The sequence below is a fragment of the Trichoplusia ni genome, chromosome 14 (genome assembly GCF_003590095.1).
Source record: "Trichoplusia ni isolate ovarian cell line Hi5 chromosome 14, tn1, whole genome shotgun sequence".
In the NCBI taxonomy this organism is placed as follows: Eukaryota; Metazoa; Arthropoda; class Insecta; order Lepidoptera; family Noctuidae; genus Trichoplusia; species Trichoplusia ni.
This window is the reverse complement of record NC_039491.1, coordinates 9,053,952-9,077,164: the sequence shown is the minus strand read 5'-3', so window position 1 is coordinate 9,077,164 and position 23,213 is coordinate 9,053,952. Positions and strand designations below refer to the sequence as shown.

Genomic DNA, 23,213 nt, shown 5'->3' with positions numbered 1-23,213 from the left:
TTAATTTTTATTTTATTACAACCCAGGACAAATATTTGTGTGACGAGCACGATCATTTGTTCGGTATCTAGATGTAATTTATGTATAATCTGTATGTATTTAGAAATACATAACTATTTTTATAAGTTGCCTAGTACTTTATAAAACAAGCTTTACTTAGTTTGTGACTAGATGGCGTTGTGTGAAATCCCATCAAAAAGCTGTTGCTAGATTAACAGGACGAAAACTCAATTCCCTTGATTTACATAGACACGAGGACTCTGAAGGCACCGGTCATTTCGACGAGTTGCCGTGCTTAATATACATTACCATTGCTAATAGTGTCTGTTCAAGTTCCGTGCATTGTCACCCGTCATTTGTTTACCAATGCAGGTTAAACTGTTTTTCTGTAGCAATGCCCTGTTTTTCAAGGCCATATAATAAATCGTGCAAACTTTTGTTGTGGTAGATTAATTATTTGCGAGTTTAATTGATTCTAAATCGTTGGTAAACTAATTGATATGAAACTAAACAAATAAAAGCTTTGACCCATTGTTACGATAATTTATTTTAATTTTGACTGTTTAGCCGTTTAAATTTATTTCCTCACACATTTTAGGGCTGGAATTTTCTAATTTACAACCATGCCTACGGGTTGAATACCAAAAATAATTACTGAAGTACTTTACACTTTTGTGGGCTGAAATATAATGTGAAAACTGATTACTTATGTATCAAAGGAAAATATATTTGGATTTCATTCGAATATATCAATGTTCAGTCGTGTGTGAATGAATTATAAGTACAGTTGGCAAATAATGTTCGAAGAGCGCAAATTTACAAAACTTTCCATAGTAATGAGTGAATTTTAATGTGATTATGTTAACTGCTTTTAATTTTCGACAGTTCTATATTTCGACTGACAAAGTCGAAGTAATCAGTAATATAGTTTTTAATAATATTTTTGGCACGTATTTTTTCTTAAATGACGTTAATAAAAGTCAAGTTACTTGATCTCGTGTGACCTCATTTTTCAGTACACTATTTACGACAAGTGGCGCTATTATCCCTCACTTCCATACGTTTGTTTATCTTTGATTTGTTATGTCTAGGTATGAACGATTTAGTCAAATGAAAAATCGTCTCCAATATTTTTTACTAATCCACCCGACGGACAAATTTGTTCCCTAGTGTTTTAAAAAAAATGAGTAGCTGGCTGTATCTATACGAACATTTTGATGGAAAAAATACATTTTACCCAGGTCTATTTTTAAGCAGCAATTATTCATTATGGTTATCACTCCATTTATATTTATGCATCTATTCCTTGATAACCTGCATTATGGTTGACTGTGCTTTTATACATGATACATATAAAATTAATGTAAATCAATAAATTACATTTATGTATGAGTGTGCCGAGAAAGTTAATGTTAATTCAGTCGCAATCAATTATAGAAAAAGATTGAATGATTTAAACATGTCTATAGATGTAGTTTTGAATTCATTGGCACTTAGCTCAGGCTCATTAACATTATTAAGTAGCGTAGCCATTCAAAGATCATATTCAGATCGCTAAACTTCAAAATATTTGAAAATTATACTCATTTTAAATACCAAGAATATTGCCAATAACTTAGTCCATTCACTATGTGTGACCTGAACTTAATTTTAATTTTAAATATTATTTACGACTTTTAATAGTCAAACATTTCAAAACTTTAAATGATTCTGAAATAGTTTAAAGTTATTAATTCTTGCTTCGTATTGATAAATTGTAGAGGTGTCAACTATCCTGAGTTCATATTATCAGTTTAAAAACTAAGAGTTCGATCCTTTATCATTATTTTCATTTATTTCTGTTGAATTATGTTGTTCTGTTTTTTTTATGATAGAGATACAAGTTGCTATCATGCTTATGACATGAAAGAAATTATTCATTTTCAAAGGCAAATATTATTTCCAGTCTGGGCTTAGAGCTCTATGTAATTTGGGTGGATCTCCAAAAAAATCATTCATATTAATTACTGAACGATTATAAATTCATAGAAGTTATTCTATAAGCATATACACTTGTCAAGGGGATTGAAGTCATAAATCAGAATCAAAGTCATTTTGAAAATACTTATATAATAATAATATATAACCTCAGCTTACCTTTTTCATGACGTCATTAGCGGATAGTCCAGGGTAGGGTGTAGAGCCAAGGGTGACAATCTCCCACAGCAGAATACCAAAACTCCAGATATCAGACTTAACACTAAATATGTTGTCGTACAAAGATTCTGGGGCCATCCATCTGGAAGATGAGAAAATCAGTCTAAAAATTGTGTACAATTAAGTATTAGTAATTTTCTTGACCATGGCTCATTAGGGTTTGTTTTAAACATTTTTACCATCATCTCCAATGCCCAAGTAATGCATATAGAGTTCAGGACGAATTTAAAACACGGAAAAAAGTATAATAGCAAATTTCTTCGCAAAAACAAAATTTACTTTGTATCCTATATCAAGATCTTACTCGTAAAATAGAGTCTATGAGAGAAAACAGATCTAAATAAAAATGAACCTTAAGTATCCCATGTTTAGATTCATAATCACCTGATTGGCAGTCGCCCGTCGCTCTTCCTCTCGTATACGTGAGTATCGGCTACATCTCTGGCAAAGCCGAAGTCTGCAACTTTACACACCCTGTCTTCGGTTATGAGCACGTTTCGCGCCGCTAAGTCTCGATGGATTATCTAGAAAATAGTTAAGACTTTAAATAAAATCTACAAATTTATGAGTGCAGTTTAAAATGCACACAATCGTTGCAACAATGGCATCGGATTATAACTACACAGTGATAAAATAGCGAATAAGCCAAAGAAAATTGGAAAAAAACATAAAAAGTCATATTTCTTCCTATGACGGTTCATGAGATACCAAATCGGTAAAGACAGCAAACCAGCAATTAGTAATGAGGTTAAATTTTTAGGCTTAAGCTAAACTTTCCTAAAAATAAATAAGGAAAGAACATTTTGACGAATATCATGATATTAGAAAGATTCAATTCTGCAAAAAGAAACCCATTTTCCTTATTCAACAAAGTTCTTTTACAGCACATTAACTTCAAATACTTGACAGTTAAGTGATAAAACAAAACACTCCACAAAACGATTTCAATTAATGTTCCCCACTTTTGTTCATGTTGGTTTCCTTATAAAGATAGTAAGGCCCATTATACATGAGGAAGCGCAAAGACGAAAAATCTGAAACCAGTATCCAAGCAACTACCAACATAGACTCTCCGAGTTTCGAACCACTTCAAGGCACTTGGAGTCAAAACTCGTCGCAAATTGGACTCACATTTCCACGTGTATAATGGACATTTGACAGGAAATTATTATAATTGCTTGCCAAAAACATAATTACTTCCTTTCTATACTAGCTGAAAACTCTGTGACTTGAGACGAATTTCTTTAGACCTTTACCTTCCTGGAATATATTAATCGTTTACAGAAACCGTTTTGGATGAAATATTGTGGATCACAGAAATGCTACATGCCGGCAATGTGGCTTTTTAGCCAATAAAATTTGAAGAGACATCCGATTAAGTATGAGCCTTATGAATCAAGGGCACAAAGAATAAAAAGTTGAATATCGCCGAAAAAGGTTTGCCATCCAGGTAGCCGTTTTAAAAGGCCTCTAAAAATTTTTTAATCTTTTCTAGCAAGTCAGCGTTTGCGAGCGTTATGAAATAACGCCTTTTTTAATACACCTATGAAATGTTAGTCGCGTCATAAATTTTTCTTTATATTGCTTTTATGTCCTGAGCTGGATACTTCAAAGTCTTAAACAACGAAGGAAATTCTTGGGAAAATAAAGGTAGTAAAGAGTCTTTTAAAGGTACTTTGTAAGGCCTATGGCAACGTTTTATTGCTTGGACCTAGACGTCAACTGAAGGTCTTAATGACGCACTGTCTAGAAAACCTGACAAAATGTAAGTACTTACGAAACGAGTCTTTTGAAAAGATTACACAATTAAATACCTCTACGTGTAATAAAATACTCTTTTAAACTTGGATAAAATACACAAACTGCGCTCACAACTCGTTAAACGTTTTTAAAACTTATTACCGTACAGTTAGTTCCCTTTCATTTTGAGGATTACTTAGTTTTCTTTAACTATATACTAAAGAACTATTTTCTAGTATTTTTATTCATGCTCACCCCTTGCAGGCTAAGGAAGTCCATTCCTCTCGCAACTTGGAAAGCGAACTTCGTGAGGTCCTGTGACGTCAGGAACTGGCTTCCATGAGTATTGCCGTAGTGCCGCTCAGCCCTGGAGTCTCGGAGAAACTGCTGCAGCTTCCCCAAGCTCACGAATTCCATTATCACTAAGGTGGGTTCCTAGGAAAAGAAATTATTTTATTTTATTAATATAAATAAAAAATCACAGGCGTATACACATTTAAAGGAAAAGCTTTTGTGGTATTATGCCGTGTTTCTTCAGAAAACTGGTACGCTGGCATGCACCAAGACACCCAGACTCAGAACAAGCATTCGTGGATTACAGAAATGCTTATCCTATGCGGGAATTTAACTTGCGACACGTTAAATCCCCGCATAGGTATTTTGTTCCCCACACTTGTAGTGTATTCTATTCATTTCTAATATATTTAAAAACTTGAGTCAGTTCAAACTTTCAGCGACAGGTGAATCGTTGGAAAAGAGAACTCCTTTATGGACTGCTTCGGTGGTCAAATATCAATTGTTTTATTTTGAAAAGGTCTAGTGCAATTGTGGCCAGAGGACTCAGAAAGTGAAGGAATAAAGAGTGTTTGTGCACGCGCCAGTAGTTAAAATAAATGAGCTGTTTAAACAAAGAGCAAACTGCTTTCCATCAGACGAAATTGATCGTAACTCAAAAATTTTAGTGTTCAATTTTTAAAAAGGTTAGTTTCATAACCTTTTATCCAGGTACAGCTAGGTACTCACTTTTTCAGTACAACAGCCAATCAGCTGGACGACATTTGGATGATAACCTAAATTCTTCATCACTATCAGTTCTTGCAGTAAATCTATTTTTTCTTTTTCTGAAGCGTTCTCTTTGAGAGTCTTCACTGCAACCGTTTGTTCGCCTTTCTTACCTGGAAAAACATTTAAATATGATAATAAAAAGATTTTTACAATATTGTGAGAAACTTTCTAAGAGGTGTCCTTAATTAGTTATGCTCGTGGGGTAATTAAAAATTCTTTTGAAATGGATATTGTTGATACCTCATTTTTGTTACCTATATTTGTTATCCAGAAGTCGACACACATATACTTTTGTTTAATGAAAAGCTATATGGAAGCAAAATAGCATACAAAATTTAGAGTTTCAATAGCACAAGCCAATACAAGATCATATATCAATACTATTTCGAACACGATATCAGAGTAATTAACCATGTAAAATAACATAGGAGAACATAATTAAAAGACAATATGGAACCAAATGTTATCTAACTTAATTTCGCTATAACAACCGTACACCCGCATCAATTGAATACATTTACGAAACAAAAACAAGTGAAAGCTGGCATTGTCAAAATTTCATGTCTGATTCGAATTGAAACGTTATACGCCTGTTGTGAATCGTGAACAAGATAATGTAGGATGAGATTTTGTCAACTGCTTTTTTACATATCTCTGTTATGAGTGCTTTGATCAAATATCAAATATTATTACTTTATAAAAACCGAAAGGTGATGCCTCATAGTATTAGACAACAAAACCGCCATACCTATTGCTTAGCCTCGTTATTTTTTGATATTTTAGCGGCAACAGACAAAATATACATCATCTGCGAATTTAGAACCTTCTTGCTATCGCGGTGCATGAGATGATGCTGATGGACAGACGGACAGACAGCGGAGCCTTTATAATATTTTACGTTTTTAACCCTTTGCTACGAAACCCTAAAACCATTGAACGGCATTTGGTCGCAATGATTAATAGCTTCTCCGCATTTGAAAACATAAATCATACTTGCATAGCTGCTTAAATTCAGACAGAAAATTCGTTGCAACAAACTGTCGAGTTAGGACTCTACATCGAAATCAAACTTAATCCCAAACAACAGAAAGTCGAAATTCGTTTGTGAAAATATCACATTAGTTTGCTCACTTACTCGGTCACAGCGAAAAGGCTAAAAGTGGATACAAGGATAGAATATTTAACCTACCAGCTGTTCAAACTTGTTAAAGCATAAAACGAATTATACACCTGGTGTTTTCAGATTTTTAAGCTCGAAATAATCTATGTTCCAGAATGGGTAGCCAAGTGGTTGTGACATTATATACTATCTTAATAATATTATGCCTTTCCAAGAGAGTTGAGTACGTAAATACTCCATTTCAAATTACCTCAAAAGTTTTCAAAAGTGGAAAGAGTGATGTCAGTACTGATCCACGGACGATGCGGGCTCGTTCAAAAGCTAGTTTCATGCAAACAATCAGAGTTAAACCACATCTGGGACTACCGAATCGCACTTCCCTATGATACTATCCTTTTCTTACCCTCAATGTGACCATTTACCAGAAAGAAAAAGTGGTACACGTACCACATGGACCCAGAAAAGAGGCAATAACTTGGGTTCAATATTTCCAATTCGACTTATTTCTATTAGCTTTGAACATGAAACGAAAAGTTTTTTTATTGAAACAAAATTCTAACAGTTTATTTCAATGAAAATACTTTTTTGTTTTGTTACAGATCCTTTTGAAACTAATTTTATCAAAAACTAACATAATGGACGACATACCAACATGAGAGCAACCTCTGTTATTTAGATGACATGTAATCGTTGGACGTTATTAAATCTGAGTAATGTTGTTGAAAAAAAGACAAAATTGCCATGTAATGGGAGAAATTACGAAAAACATATGTACACAAAAACCGATGAAGTTCGAGGCGTACTCGCAACTCTAAAAGTTCATACTTCAGAGAGTTCAAATACAAAAAGAGAAAAGAAAAATTGACATCAAATAAAAAACCAGGCAAACCTTGACTACCCCAGACAAAACAAGTGAGCAATATACACAAATAAAAGTAAAATTTCTGCTATTTTTTTGTTTCATCATTTAAACATTGTATACGTGCTTCGTAAGAATTCGTGTGTCTTCGTACGGATTCCAAACGTGACTCTTAAGAACCCGTAATGTTTATGTTATTTGAAACTCCTCACATTTTTATTACCGCAATCCCTGAGACGTGTTAAGACTGCGAGAAAGACTGTTAGTCGATTTTGCTTCCGGGTCAAATGTTGTTTGTTTTATTTACCGATGTTTCAGATCGTGAAGGAGAATTCCAAGTCATACGTATGTATGGGATGAAAGCAAACAAGATCTTCTATGAATTAGTAAAATTTATAAGAGGGACGACCTTGTAAAAAAGAACCAATATTATCTTAAAAGGAAATGTAGGCAAAAAGGTTTTACAAATATACATACCTATACATACAATATTTGACATTTATAAACATTGTAACTGCACGGACAAACGATTGGTAGAGGTTTGTGATCCACAAATTCTGTCTTTGTGCATAATAATATGAATTGAATATTATTTGTGAAGCCCCCACGTCTGTATGTTTTGAGTAGTTAATTTATTTTAAAGGAACTATGATACAGAAACAATACATTTATGTACATTTTTATCAAGAAAAGCCTCTGTCCGCGCATGCGAAAACTTAAACTAAACACTTTTCCTTTTTGCTTCCATTTAGGACCCTTGGCAAAATTCAAGTCATTCCGATGCTAAGTTAAATACTTGATTAGCCTTTTACTGTAAACGTTTTGGCCGAGATTCTTTACAGCTAACGATAAATTTGAAAAATCAGGAAGATTTTCCTTGTTCATTTTGTTCTTATACTCGGCGAAGATTTTCCAGGTTTACGTAACGTATTATACGAGCTATCTATGCATTTACAGCTGTACCGACGTGATATTTTTAATGATTTTAGTAATGGATTGGAATTCTGTTGAATTTTTTAACAAGTCTTTTTAAATAACCAGTTATCTAGACCACAGTAGCTCTAGAAAAGTAAATATAAAATGTTTGTTCAAATTAACTTTGTTTGGAAAAGTAAGTGCAAAAACTAGGCAACCTGGATATAATGTTTTCTTAAAAGTACGTGCTGAAGTTGAAAATACTGAATATTTTTAAGTAGTTAAGATAAATGTTGTTTTAACGAAGAATAAATTTAGTTTTAAACGTGAACCGAATTTATCAAAAGACCAGCTTTTGCTCGTGGCTTCGCCAGCTTCGCCGTCTCATAACTCGGTTGCTGCAAGAATATGGCCAGGAGTGTCATGTTAAAGATGTATGATAAAAGTAACCTATATGCCATTCTAAGGTGTAACCTACATCCATACCAAACTGGAGGTAACAAACACACATTAATTATTAATGTGATAATCGTCAGTCAACGGCTTGATAGATTCTGCATGGTATCCATTATTTGAAAGCTATCAATCCCTATTAGACATTTTACCTTATAATGGTTACCAAAAGTTCTTACCAGCGATATCAAGCGCCTGTGCCCGCCAGACCTGACCGAAGGCACCTTCTCCAACTATATTGAAGATCCTCAGTTTGTGACGAGGAAACTCCCACTTGTCAGGAGGCTGCTCTTCCTTTGATATCGACGTCTCCTCGGATAACTGAAACATAAACATATAAATAAATGTATTCGCGAGAACTAAAATTTAACAACTTCTTTCTATGTCTGTCACTCGTCAAAATCAAAAATGTTTTAAAGAAATATAAATTCTATCCAACTGTATTAAATATCATATTTGGAAAACGTAGCTAGAGAATTTTGACATCAAACGAACCGCCTTCATATAAATGTGAACGGGGCCAACAAATTGAAAATTCTAGCAATATTAAAATATGTAGAGGAAGTATTTGAGTTCTCCTAACACTAGTGACTTTTGACATTCAGAACCTATTTCATATTTTCATTGTCTTGAGAATAATAAAAACTTGTAGAAGTGCCCAAATAAAAATTAATGGATCATCAACGTTTAATGTGAACAGACAGAAGACAGAACTAAATGGCAAGAAACATGGATAGTTTTTTTTATTTATCTGGAGTTACCTTCTAACTTCCAATTTTATCAACAACAAGATTTAATTTAAGATACGTTCCAAAATTAACTCCTTCGCTCGTCAAGACTAATCCGAACTTTGTAGAATTGTGTTGTTATTTGGGAGCTTCTATTTATTACCTTATTTTTCAGCTCAATCATCAGATCGTATCAGTAATTTTTTTTAATTATGATCCTCATTTTTTTAATAATAATCATTGTAATATCGCATCTGACACTACATAAACGCATAGAAAATGCAAGCTCGATTAGAAATCAGAAATTGGGACATGGTAACTTGCAAGATTTGATTATAGACAAAGGGACCGATAAAAATAAAGAAAATCTTGTAAAATATTAAAAGGATTATGATGCACAACTGACCTGTAAGTGGTTGTTATCCCAAGACTCGTATCTATTGGAGTACGCTCTGGGGTGCTCCCACATATTATTAAAAGACGCATCTTGTAGGACAATCCCACTTGAGTCTTTACTCTGCAAACAATAAAAAATATTCAGAGAATTTTATTCTAAATTTTGGTACTGTGGAAAGGAAAATTAAGTTCAACTTGACAGAGCATTATAAAATATATTATGAATGCACTATCGGTATTTAAGGTTTAATTAATGCAATCAATGTAAATTTTAAGCGGTTTGAAATGAGATCACTTTAGTATTAAATCACCAACAAAATTGCCTCGGTAACATTATTTAATATAGCAAATAATTTGGTTACAATTATTTCGCATCAATGCATTACTATTTAAATAAGGTTAAAGTGGCGGCGTAAAGGTTAATGGCAAAAATTATTCGCTAACGGATTTTCCCGCCAGTTTTAACGAAATCTGATTGAGCTACATAATATTGTTATGCTATTTCTGCTTTAGGTAAAAATAGACCCAGGATATTTCATAAATAATTACTACTTGGAACATCGTTAATTTTATGATGAAGGGTAAGGGCAAAGCCAAAACTGATTATGGCAAAGCTATATTTAGAAAATATTGATTTCAGCATGACCTATCCCAAGTATTTTTACCATGTCCAGAATAGACTTCACTTATTACATACTTATTACCGATATGTAGTTTAGGTAATGAATAAGTTCTTGAACATTTGCTATTTTCTTACCATATCATCTTTCTTGCTGTCCTTCTTCTGTGCGTTATTCTTCCGACACACGAAGAGTATAACAGCGGCGACTATCACCACAAGTCCACCGATTGCGATCAGCGGTATCACTGTCAGAGGCATGTCATTGTTAGTCAGATTTTTATTTGGAAGTTCTGTACTGGTATTCTTATCATCATTCTGGACGATGCTCATACCTCCAGGAAAGTCATCCGGAGGGTGAGGTGGACTTAGAGTAGATAGTGTTGTTACTTCAGGTACGTGAAAATTTAGCGTTGCTTTGGTTGTGCTTTGTGTTGTCCTTGGGAACTTTGGTTGTAGTTGTATGTCTTGGTAGCCGGGGAATGGGAGGGGGAGGGGGCGAGGTAGCTTCGGTCTCTGGCCGGTTTTGTCGGAGACTGTCGCGTAGACTTCCGTCTTCTGTGGTATTGAGCCGTCGTATGCTGTCACCCAGAGCGAATAGGATCGGTTCTCCTGGAAACAAAAAATCATGATTGTAGCATTTCACTTCTCAAATAAAGTTCCACAGGGTATGCACACTGGATAATAAACAGTTTCATTAAATTTTATTCATAAACTGATAAAACGACTCATTGCAATGTGTATGTAAGTCACACTTTTGAACTTAATACAAAATAAAAGTATCTGAAATAGAATTTGATAAAATGGATAAGACAAAATAATTTCTGAAAATTATTTGTTGTTACCAATATAGCTGCAAGTTTACAATTGGCGCATTTATTATGTACATAAGTTCAAACCTTGACCTGTTAGTATTCTTCGAACTAAGCTCTTGCTCTTATATTTTATTTAATCAAGTTTGAAACTTGAAACTTTCAGTTCGGAGTCGTCTGTCTGTATTACATGGACGGGTTAACGGAAAATATTGCATAATGTAAAGTTTTTGAATTTTCAATTTTAATTTTGTTTCTTTAAGAATGGAAATTTCAAATCGAGGCGAATCTTAACGGATAAAGTTAAATACTTTAATCCTATAGGTACACTTCCTTATTTTTAAGATGGTTATGTAATTGTGTGAAGTATTCGTTTATAGGTAAATCGTCTAAATATCGTCTAAAAATTTAAGTAACACGCACTGGTAGTGTCTTTTGGATGATTTCAGTTATTGGGTCCCCTTATATTCTACATCAGATACTCAACATAACATTCGAATTGACCTGGAAAGTCTTGATAATAACGTACTGAAAATCTGAAATTCTAAATAATTGCCTCTTTAATTAGTCTACTTAAAATTCTTTGTTCTGCATGAACGACTGAACAAGCATGTGATTTAGAAACTTTTTTATCAGATTATCTCTTGAATTAAGACTACGTAGCGTAGCGTAGCTTCTCTCTTAAACAACGAGAGTTTTATTTTAATTGGTTATAATAGACCCAATGTGTACAACCCAATTTATAAATTTTGGTATTTTGAGAGCAATTAAAAACACAAATCTTAATTAAACCTGTACTAATAAGTCAAAAATACTACAATCTTCACGTTTTTGAAAGTTTAAAGTAAAATTTAAGGAATTTTTACATCAAAATTTATAAATGTCTTGTCTTCACATAGCAACGTGATAAATGACCTATTTCTAGGAAAACATCTAAAAAAAAACTTGATATAACATTCAACGTAGGTAACAAAAAATACGTTGTCTATCATTATAAATAACAACTATAAAAGTTAATTTAACGCTAAAAACAAGCCGCCAAGCCTCATCGATTCCCACAGTACCATATTAATTGATCTGACCTTCAAGCTGACTAAAAGCCAATAAAGTGATTAACGTAACAACCCGTTCATAATCGGAAACCGAAATTGATGCCTTTTCGTGTTTTTCGAAATTATACAGTACTTGATTTACGTTTAAACACTAGGGAGATTTTAAATTTAGTGACAATAAAAATAAGTCTAGATTTGGGTGATTGCCGTCACTATGGCAGTGTTGGAGAGTGACAGCCGATTACACGGTGTAAACCGGAGACCTTTTCTTCCACAAATGCTACATTATTAAAAACAATCTAGGAACTTAGTCTTTCTATTGCGGTTTTGCACACGTTCAAGCAATTTCCTTAATGTCGTGACTTTTTTCGCGAAGTTTTGTGCAGTATATTATACAATGTATAGTAACGTGAGAAATTGACCCGAACACTAAAATTATCAGAAAAAGTTTCGTTTTGTATTCATTCAAATGTCTGAGTTTTTTTAATCACTTTCTCACTTCAATATACACGAAAAAAAATTACTGGCACCTGACTAGATAACCTATGATTTGTTTTGCCCTTATTGCAATGAGATATATCTGATCCCAAATCTTGTAAGCCTAAAAATCTATACAGTACAGTTTTAATTAACACTTTGTTGTCCGTCTAACACGACTAGGCCACTCTCATACATTACTCTCTAATCCAATACCGAAATTACTTATAGGTCAACTGTAATTATTTTTACTATTCAACTAAAAACGATATGTTTTATACAACGCAGCAATAGAACGTGTAATTAGCTAGCAACAAATCGTGACAAGTACAGGTGACGTCATTATATGACTTGAAACTAACTCGCGTGACGAAGATACAGATAATTAATGTATTGCAATATTAAATCAGTCCGTTTTTGCTCCTAATAATTAATCGCATGTGTCGTAAGAAAATTGTTCTAAAAACCTTTTTGTTCCTAAGTAGAGCAATTTAGAATGCGTTTCATATACATGATATCGAATGACTTGACCGGCCTGTTGGTCTAGTGGTTGGACACTCTGACTGCTATATAGGAGGTCGTGGTTTCGATTCCCACCCAGGAATTTTTTTGTGTGATAATTTGTTGCGTGTGTGGGTGTAATTTATCCTAATTGTGTATGTAGGTATATGTAGTTGTCTAGTAGTCATAATACAAGCTATGCTTAGTTTAAGCCAAATATTTAACGATCTTAGTAATGTTTGATCCAACAAAATATGAAACGTGGAATCGCATTGGACAGTTTCTTGCTTTGAAAACGATCAATAAATAAAGATTATATCGACACGTGCAAAATAGAAAAAAGTCAATCGATTAACTGTTAATTAATTTTCGATTTTCTCAACTTCAATTAAATTAGTTTGTCGTTACTAAATCATGTCTTAAGTATGAAATTGCGTATTTCACGTAAACTAGTTCTAAAAAGTGTAGTTATAGTTTTTAATTAAAGCCTGCATTTGCAACATATTGCTAAAGTAAATTGTAAAGAAATTATAAATGAATTATGAGTGTTAGTTACTTATTAGAGCCTAGTAGAATTGCTTTAATAATTTCATTGCTTTATTGTAGCCGTTTTTATACTAATAATAATAATTTAAGAATGTTGTAAATAAATAGTCGATAAATTATTCCTACTTATTGTACTGGGCTGTAATTAATGGGCATCTTATCTCACTGAAAGAATTAAAAATCAGTAGAAAATATAAGACAACATTCCAGAAAAAAAAGGTGTCGCATATAAAGCAAATGAAACTTGAGGAGTGTATCGGATAGTGACGTCATTAAACATATAAAAATTACATTTTCATCATTCCCATTGTCATCATTAGATTCTATGTCTAATTAAATTGTCTTATAAACCTATTCAGATCGGTCGAATAGTTATCTAGTTTACTTCTTGCATACGGACACGGTCTGTTTCATTTTCTTGAAGTAAATTTACAAATAATTCGAGTGTTAAATGCTAGACTGAAGTTAAGTGAAACTTTCGAATTGCATCCGGGGGTACGGCAGTGCTAGCGCCAAGGCGATTCTTCATAACAGTGCGTCAGCTTGGAGAGCTGAGGCAATTTTAGATCAAAGTTCTACATAGTTGCTGAGTCGGTTAAGCGATAAACATTCTGTAACATGACAGCGTGATTAATGGTTTCTAAGGAAGACAAAACCTTTGAGAAGATTATGATGTAAGTTTTGTTAAGGATCGTATATGTAGACGCGAACTTATTATCTCGTTTGAAAATGGTCACATGAGGTATTTTGAGCTGCGTGGGTGAGGCCAAGTTCATTCCAGTATATTACTTAAATGAGGATTTTCTCCTAGAAAGTCGTATGTGTATGTACTTAGATGCTTATACTTATTTAAAACTGGCGAGAAAAAAAAACCATTTCGGTATAAATTAAAAAAAAAGAACGATTAATTTCTTTGAAATAAAACTACTTTTACGGATTTTATAGCGGTTTAATTTTAGATTTTAGTTCCCGACGTTTCGAAACCTTTCCACCGTTAAAATATGAAGGTAGAACGAGCAACATCTTCTGTCAAGACGAACGCCATCTTAGTCTGCCCGTGACCATGATACCTGCATGCATTAAACCGCGATAAAATCCTTAAAAGTAGTTTCATTTCAATGTCTAACTTTCGATTAATTTCTTGTTTGTTATTCGCCTGATTAAACGAAGAAAACTTTGAACTTGTCGCTCACTGTAATACGTTATGACGTATGACGCACATAAATTGATTTAATTTGATGATAACGAAGAGCATATTTATACCCACGCAACTCAAGCAAGTGAAAAAACTTTAGAAAAATGAATAGAGTAGTAAATCTATCTATACTAATATATAAAGCTGAAGAGTTTGTTTGTTTGTTTGAACGCGCTAATCTCAGAAACTACTGGTCCAAATTGAAAAATTATTTTTGTGTTGAATAGAACATTCATTGAGGAAGGTTCTAGGGTATAAACCATCAGGCTGCGACTAATAGGAGCGAAGATACAATGGAAAATGTGAAAAAACGGGGCAGGTATAAATCATAACATATCTTCTACCCACGGGGACGGAGTCGCGGGCAACAGCTAGTACTTAATAATAATTAATTTGGATTGAAAGCGGAAGGCCGAAAAATGGGTGTTGTGTTGAGTCTTGAGAGAGATCTGTTGTCCGTCAGTCAGCATCGATGGATAGTTTTTATTAATAAACTGGTGCATTTGGTAAATAATTAAATTGACCAGTCTAGAAATCTAGTTCCTAATTTATGACCCTGACTGCTATACCGGGTTCGATCAAGCGATGTATTGCTTAGTTTCGGACTAGATAACGTCATACTTGTAGAATATTGTCATGCCTATTAGTAATACCTAATTACGCTTCCATTACTTTTAAACTTTGAGACAAATATCTCAGAAAGAGCACACAATTTTTTGTAGGACCACGTTCTCTTAAAAGAACGAGGGTGATTTTAAATCAGTAACGTTACGAACATTGTTCTTTTTAAAACCTGTCAGTAAGTACTTCATGGTGGTGATCTTTGAACTATGCTACTACCGCTTGTTCACTCATTGCCGGCTTTTTATGATCTTACCGTGTCAGAGTATAAGGAAAATATTGTAGAAATACTCCACAGATGTATAGGTAACCGTTCATCACTGATTGGATGTATAGTTGTTTTTTTGCTGATTATAGTATGGAAAAATACCGTATTAACTTAACATTTAATGTTTGATACCAGCAAGAATATTTTAAAGTAAGTTATTTTGGCATATAATTAGGCAGTACTGAAAGTTGGCAAAGACGCACAAATAATAGGTTTGGTTAATTCTATAACATATCAGCTCATTCGACTTTTTATAAAAGTTTTATATTCTTTACGCTCTTTTTCTAAACCTCTGTCGAATGTTTCGAATTCTTCCCTAGCGAATTTTGGCCACGTGAGTTCATAAAACAATCATCGTTATTACCCATAACAACAATACAACTACAATACCAAAATACGAGAAAGAAATCGTAAGATCCTCTCGAACAAAACACGTTATCAAAAAAACAAAAGACTATTAAGAAAAGACAATTACCTTATCAACAAGCGTATCGTTGACTGTTACTACGCCGGTATGCGGGTCTATCCTAAACGGGGCCGGTGGTCCCGTGGTCTCAAGCCCATATGTCACTGGTCCCCCGCCGGTCCCTTCCCGGTACACCTTGGTGACGAAGGACCCAAGTGGCTCCGTCGGCATGACGTACCAGTTCCTTTCGACGTGCATGATAGCCGGCAGGTTGAAGCCCGGAGGCCCTTGTGACGTAGCTGCGGACAAAACAGGTTTGTTAGTTCATTCGTGTGTAAGGAGGTCGTGTTTGTCTAGACGTGGATGAATGATTGTTTGTTTGTCTGCTTGCGATGTCTTTAGTTTTTGAAAAGTTTGGTAGGTATTTGGACTAGTTATTACTGACACTGTGAAGTAATAGTCTTCGTTTTAGAGGTAATACGCTGCTTGACAGAATGGATATAATGACAGCTATACTGCAAACTGCAGTTTTTCTTATGTATTTGTAACGAATATTGCACACATAAATAAAATCATAAATGATTTAAAATACATGACCGTACATTCTTAGTTCTCAGTACATATCATATGCAGTAACAAATTAATCAGAAGCATTTACAAAACAGATTATCACAACAACACACTCAAAGTTGGCTTATACTAGAAACAATAGAATTAAAGCGATCATTTACATCCAAATGATTGCCGAATTATTTTGCTACAATGCAATGATTAACATTCTCAAATCCACCACGAAAACCATTACGTGGCTTTGATTCTGAAAATGGACGACTACAAGCTGTTTCCCGCGGGCCTGCCCGGGATATATTAGAAATGCTTAAATAAAACAAATGATCCCACGGGGACATAAAATAGTGAGAAAACCTATCCTATGTGTAAAACCTGATTATAAACTACCTGTGTACTGAGTTTCGTCGAAGTTCGTTCAGTGGTTTTTAGGTTAAAGGCGAACAAACACCACTACATACAAATCACGTTTATTATATTAGTATTAGTAGCATTATAATATTAGTAAGATCATACGAGTTTATTTATAATCGTACATCTCAACTCACTTAGCTACGATCTAATAACAACTTGTTCAGTATAAATCATTTTGATGCCGTTGTATTTAGTGATTTATAATCCGACATCTCGAAAGGTACAAGTTATAATGGACTTATATCAGTTCAAATATGTGATTGCAAGAGTGTGGTAAAGGAGATCGTTAAGCTACTATATATTATGTTCACTGTGATATAAAGCTTATTGCAAGAAATAAGGCATCCAGTGTTAATAAACTTAAATCCAAAGTGATTTTCAGAGTTCTATATAAACAATAAGTAAAAATGTAACCTATTAAAATTCATTTCTGACTGTCCGTTTAACTTTCCTCGTCATCAGGCTCTCATTTATCGTGATAGCTATTTAATAGTTGGCATTTTCCAAGACAATTTATTTCAGTTACTGCTAAAGCAATGCTTGGTGCAGACAACAATTTAAAGCATGACCGATTTGTAAGAAACCCCAGTGTTGCAAGTCCGACTAGCACTTGGACAGTTTTTCTAATATTGCGAAAGTGAATTTTCATCTTCAAGCAACATTTTCCTCATGAATTTTTGTGTTGAATTGAAATTCTTCAGAAGTAGCCGTGCCTAAATACCTACATTCTTGAGAAACGTTAAGTTGAAATAAATTTATTTGCTATTCGAGGTAGAAAGAAAGAATTTACTGTCTGCAACAAGAAACTTGGTGTTTTAAAAAGTCACGTTCCTGATACTGAGATTCTTAACTTCTTTTCGTTTTTCTTGTTATTTATGCAGACAGATAGAAACTTAAAGTTGTTAAAAGTTTAGCCTGAGGTGGTGGTAGTTAGTTAATTGTGAGCTGGTGTTAGTTAATGTTTTTGATTCAGCAAATCAATCAGTCAAGAAGTGTAGGTCTATATGTATACCTCTTGAAACTTGAATACATCCTTATGATGATATGTTGGGTAAGTAAAGTAACACACTTTTATATATGTAATTTATGGTACGGTATAACGGGGTGAATAGAGAATAGTGTTTTTAGGGGGTTACATGAATATTTTCTTACATTAAAATGCTTAGACACAGTTACTTTATGAAATACTTGTGAGTTTGCGTATAATCTTTATGTTTTTTCTAGTTAACGTCCAAATTTTAATAAAAACTCTGTTTCTATCCACCCCAAAAAGCCCTCTATTCACCCTGTTTTACGGTATCACATATTATATGAATAGAACGGATATCGTTCTAATCTCAGGTTCCCCTAATACTACTTACTGACACAAGATAATCGGATATAAGACGATGTCTCTTTTTGTTAATAGGATTTTACCTATATTTATATTGTGATACTGGGAATATATTTCTCATTTTGTATGATCGTTCTTGTGATTGTTATAATTACTGTTCTTAATTATTGAAAATTGTATATTAATAAAAGATTTTATTCGCTGTGAACTTATTTTGACACCATATTATTTGTAATTATAATAATTTTTGTGAGGCGGATTATTATTATTTATTAAACAACGGTTTACTCAAACGTATTTATTACTCATGATTAAGGACTCCAGTTTGGTCTGAAACACTTTTCCCGATAAAAAACATAGTTCAGCCTCACTTCTATAAATAGGTGTCCACTACCTTTAGATGCAATTTTTCCTTCATATTTTCTTCGAGTAGAATCAAAACTCTATTCTTTTTTTGGACAAAAACCCATTGCCATGTTTTGAAAAGTATAAGACTTGATAAATAAATAAATAGACCACTGTTTCTCACACGTTATGAAGCAGTCACAAAGCTGTCTTTAGCCTAGCCTAGGTACCAGGATCTCATAAGCATCAGCTGTTAACATCACACAATCTAAAGCTTCGTTGACTTTTCAAAGGGAACGTACGGAGTGAGGTGTTTGCGTTGTTTTGTTAGGACCGGTTCTGCTTCCCTGTGAACTTGTCGATGACATTGACATTTTGACGGTGTGCGTTGTATAAAGTGTGGGTTTTTGATAGGCGTAGGATATTTCCTGATTTATAATGAAAAAGATTGCAAGTATATTTGTTACTAATTCATGCTTAAACCACTGTCCCAATCAAGATGAAATTTGGTATGGAGATGCTGAAACGATAGAAGCTTTTTAGAAGTAGGTAAAATCTCAGGGTGTATCTCTAGTATTTAATAATATAATAGTTACCTAGACATTTTCCAAACAAAAGTATTCGTAAAAAGAGAAAACCGAGTTCACCGTTTACCCCGGATTCAGAAAGACTTGTATTAATTGGACCATCTTATTTACCTGTATACAAAGTGTAGGTAGCAATATAATCCATCCTGTTAGCCAATTAGGTATGCTAAAACAAACCTTTGTTTCGGATACAGATGTTTAAGCAGAAAGAATTGCTCGTAGAAGATTTCGGTCATGCATTAATATGTAGGAAACAATTAGGCATATCATTTGTAGAATGGTAACAGATATCTAGTTATTTTCCTTTAGTTCTTCCACACGAGTAATAATAGGTTATATGAAATGTTATTTCCTTATTGTATTATTAATGCTTAAGAAAATTCAGTGTTCCTTGCGATTTATTACTTTATTTTTTGTAGCTTTTTAGGATTGGGATTAAACATATTTATTTCAATTTTGGTATTTAACTGCAACAGCGCAATTTTTAGTCTCGTTTGACCATCTTTGATGCATTTTATAGTAGTATTTATAGAGAAAAAAATGGGGACCAATATTTTTGTACCTCTACCTTATGGATTTTATTTTTGTAAAATAGCTTATTTTAAATACTCGTTGTCTACAATATTACTTAAACGGTGATGGTAGGTCCCTTTTAAGGTTCTACACTAGAGTAATGAATAGACACCAGTACAAAGGGTTTTCCTCTGTCCCTTAAGCCTGGCCTCCTGCACAACGGTGTCAGGAATTTCAACTACAAGATTTCCATGACAATCGTATGACCTTAATATCAATCATATAGAATATTGAACATGTATGCATACTTCTTTGTGTTTGACACGATCGTGATGATCTCATGTGTCATCTCGCTTAAGATTTTGTCCGGAGATGAAACAAGGACGAATAGCCTGTTGACTGGTAGAGATCCCTTTAGCAATCAAGTCTACTATTGTACATTATGTGTAAGAAGTGTAAATAATAAATAAACAATCGTAAATCTGACGAAGTATGTTGTAGAGCATTTTATTTTTTAAACGAATCCCGCAGTAAGGAGTTTTTAATCCTTGTGTCGTGGGGGGTTTCACAAACATACACGACACATGCATAATGACCAATATTAGTAAATTTATATTAGAATGTATAAATGATGCAGTGGTTAACCCACGCGGATTAATCGGTATCGCCTAGTTTTGGACCTAACCGCGACCCTGCTGCTTATAATTAGGGATTCCCGATAAATACGCGTTAGTAAACTATTGCTTCATTTAATAAAGAAGGATCCTCACAGCAGTTACTAAAAAATCTACCGAAGAAGTTTTAAGAAGAAAACCAAGAACTCTTGGAATATTTTTTTATTTTTTTATAGATCTCGCCGCATCCGCTTATTCTTAAGGACAGCGGTTCGGTCTGAAGCCCCCCCCGATAAATATCCGTGAGTAAGCCTTTAAAATTTTTTTGATTGTCATCTTATAACAATATCTAAAACTTAAGCCTACCTTTGACTCACAAGTCCTTGACATAAAACTACACGACTAAAGTCACATTGATGTCGAACGAGATAAATATACCTAATGCAACAAATTTATGCAGAAATGAGCAATCTAGCGCCATTATGAACTTTATATCATAGACTAATGACTCAGAGTTATGTGTCACGAACAGGCATCTAAAACTGTAGTATGTAGATAGAGTATAATATTATTAACCAAAGGATAAATGTTCAATAATGATACGTTACTGAGTGTACTATATTGAATAGAGAGCCTATTAAAATATACGTTACCAATGTCATAGAAATTCAGTTTGTAGAATGTCACGTAGAATATCATTGTTACAGAATGCATTTGTTTTGTCAGTCCTCCGTGGCCAACAATTAAAGATAATTTTGACATTGGACACTTATAATCTTTTTCTTTGTCTTTATACTCTTGGCAGACAGGTCTTGGTTGTCATAGCCGGGGTAGTGGCTAGCTTATTTATTCGTCCCCATTCCTCTCGTACAGAGTATGCTTTAGCTTTCTGTATATTTATGAAATGTATCAAACAGAGCAGACTTCATTTGGTCAGTACAGCGTATTCTGTTACAAGAATTACTACCTACCTACACTTAAAAGTCCGACATGAAAAAAGTTTGAAAAGCAAAAACAAAGTTAATTTAATCTTTAGCTATTTTGATTTTGACATTATTTTTGAGTGTTAGTGAATGCTTTGAAAATTGCTTATCTCTAAAACATTTCAGACCACAAAGACTAAGATTCAAAATGTCTTTAAAAGATCTTCAAAATTAAGCAAACGTGCAAAACAGATTTAGTTTTAATCAAGATTGCATTTAGCGAGATATGAGAGTCACGAAAGAGGTTAACTACTTAGTGAAAATAATAATAAAAACTAGTGTCTGGGTGACTAGCACCACGGACTATTACAGCTGAAGAAAAGAGATGCAGCTCTACACCGTATAGTGCGCTGTCCCGTTCTCACAACTGAATTTGAATTTTAAGATATGACTGTAGGCCGCAGTAGGTGATCAAAACTGTAAAAGCTGTTGAGTATTGTTTAAACATGACGTCACAATGTGCAGTTTACCTCTAGTCCATAATGGTACTTGTAGAATGTAGCGTCTTTTTAACACATTCGGAATAGATTTTCTTTTTATTAAAAAGACGACTCCCGCAGTAAGGAATTGTATCCTAAAAAACGACTCCCGCAGTAATGTCAACCTTTTGTCGCGGGGGGTTTCACAAACATTCGTCACATGCACAAAGACACCCAGACTATAGATAATACGTGGATCACACAATTGCTTGTCATACGCCGCGATCAAACCCGCGACACGTCACGCTCAGTGGGTTTGGCGTAATGACCTCAACCACTCGGTTATAAGTGCAATCGAATTCATTGACAGTTTAGAGTATGTACTTACAATAATATTATGTTATCAAATAATTAATTATTTAATAAATAACGGTTTGCTTGTCAATATTGTTTTTTTTTCTCGTTATCTTAAATCATTATCCCACAGGAATGCGTCCAAATTAAAGAAACATTACACAAAGTGGTTAGGAAGAGGATACTAAAACTTCTCAGGCTACATTGAATCCTATTCAATGTAATTCCAAGAGGTACCATAAATTCTCATGGTACGCGGTACCTTAACACGGAACATTTGGTTTTAATGGTGTTTGTTTTAGGGAAAATTTCGTATTTTTTTCCATATGGAGGAATAGGGATAGGGATATTACAAAGGGAAGCATAAAAATATTTTGAAAGCTTTCTGTGTTATCATAAAGGTGTAACGTAAATCCATAACGGGAAAACTGAATAAACACATATTTTAACATCTAGAACGCACTGTTTGGCAAGATTGTGATATACTAGATCTGAGATCTAGACACTTCATATTTTATGAAATAAAACACGCTATATAAAACACATTAATGAAGACACAAAGTTATCATTTATTAAATAAGGGAAAAATCGGAACCCAAAATTATATTTTTCCTTTTTTTTAACCTACGTGACTCATTTTGACATATTAAAAGTCACCCTAGCTTGGCTTTTCTATTTTTTTTTTACGAAAAGAAGTGATAATAAAATTATGAAGGCGTCAGGAAGGAAGAACTTAAAAGAGTCGTAAGTATCAAAATATGAATCCTAATATCAAAAGACAGCGTTTCACACCCTGGCTGTACAGAAAGTCGCACCATCACAGCTGCTACAAACTCATTTGCGTACACATTTAAGGTCATGTCAAATACCAAAATAATTTCTAATTCCATTCTCTAGTGGGTATTTTTGTATTACACAACACACGAATCGAATAAGTAACAATATCGTAACACATTACGTGTTTCATAATCCAAGGTTATATTTTAGTGAAAGTGCCTTGCTTTCACCGATGACTGTTCGGTTAATCCCTTCTCTGTCTTTCGTTAATGAGAGAGCGAGAGAGTAAAACTTGAATCTACTCGCAAAAATGTTTTGCAAACAAACTTTGGATTCGA

General features: G+C 33.8%; 1 protein-coding gene across 2 annotated transcripts in view; it reads right to left on the bottom strand.

Moving 5' to 3' along the window:
- Positions 1-23,213, bottom strand: part of LOC113500453 (tyrosine kinase receptor Cad96Ca) — a 41,152-nt gene that overhangs the window by 858 nt on the left and 17,081 nt on the right. The window contains exons 2-10 of one of the 2 annotated variants that reach the window (XM_026881260.1): positions 16,039-16,268; positions 10,427-10,703; positions 10,230-10,339; positions 9,483-9,593; positions 8,528-8,669; positions 4,960-5,111; positions 4,192-4,371; positions 2,581-2,720; positions 2,137-2,278 (exon numbers count right to left, since the gene is read on the bottom strand). In XM_026881260.1, coding sequence (XP_026737061.1) covers positions 2,137-2,278; positions 2,581-2,720; positions 4,192-4,371; positions 4,960-5,111; positions 8,528-8,669; positions 9,483-9,593; positions 10,230-10,339; positions 10,427-10,703; positions 16,039-16,268 — 1,484 coding nt within the window. Of the gene's footprint in view, positions 1-2,136; positions 2,279-2,580; positions 2,721-4,191; positions 4,372-4,959; positions 5,112-8,527; positions 8,670-9,482; positions 9,594-10,229; positions 10,704-16,038; positions 16,269-23,213 lie in introns of both variants that reach the window. The other variant, XM_026881259.1, reaches the window with a different exon arrangement.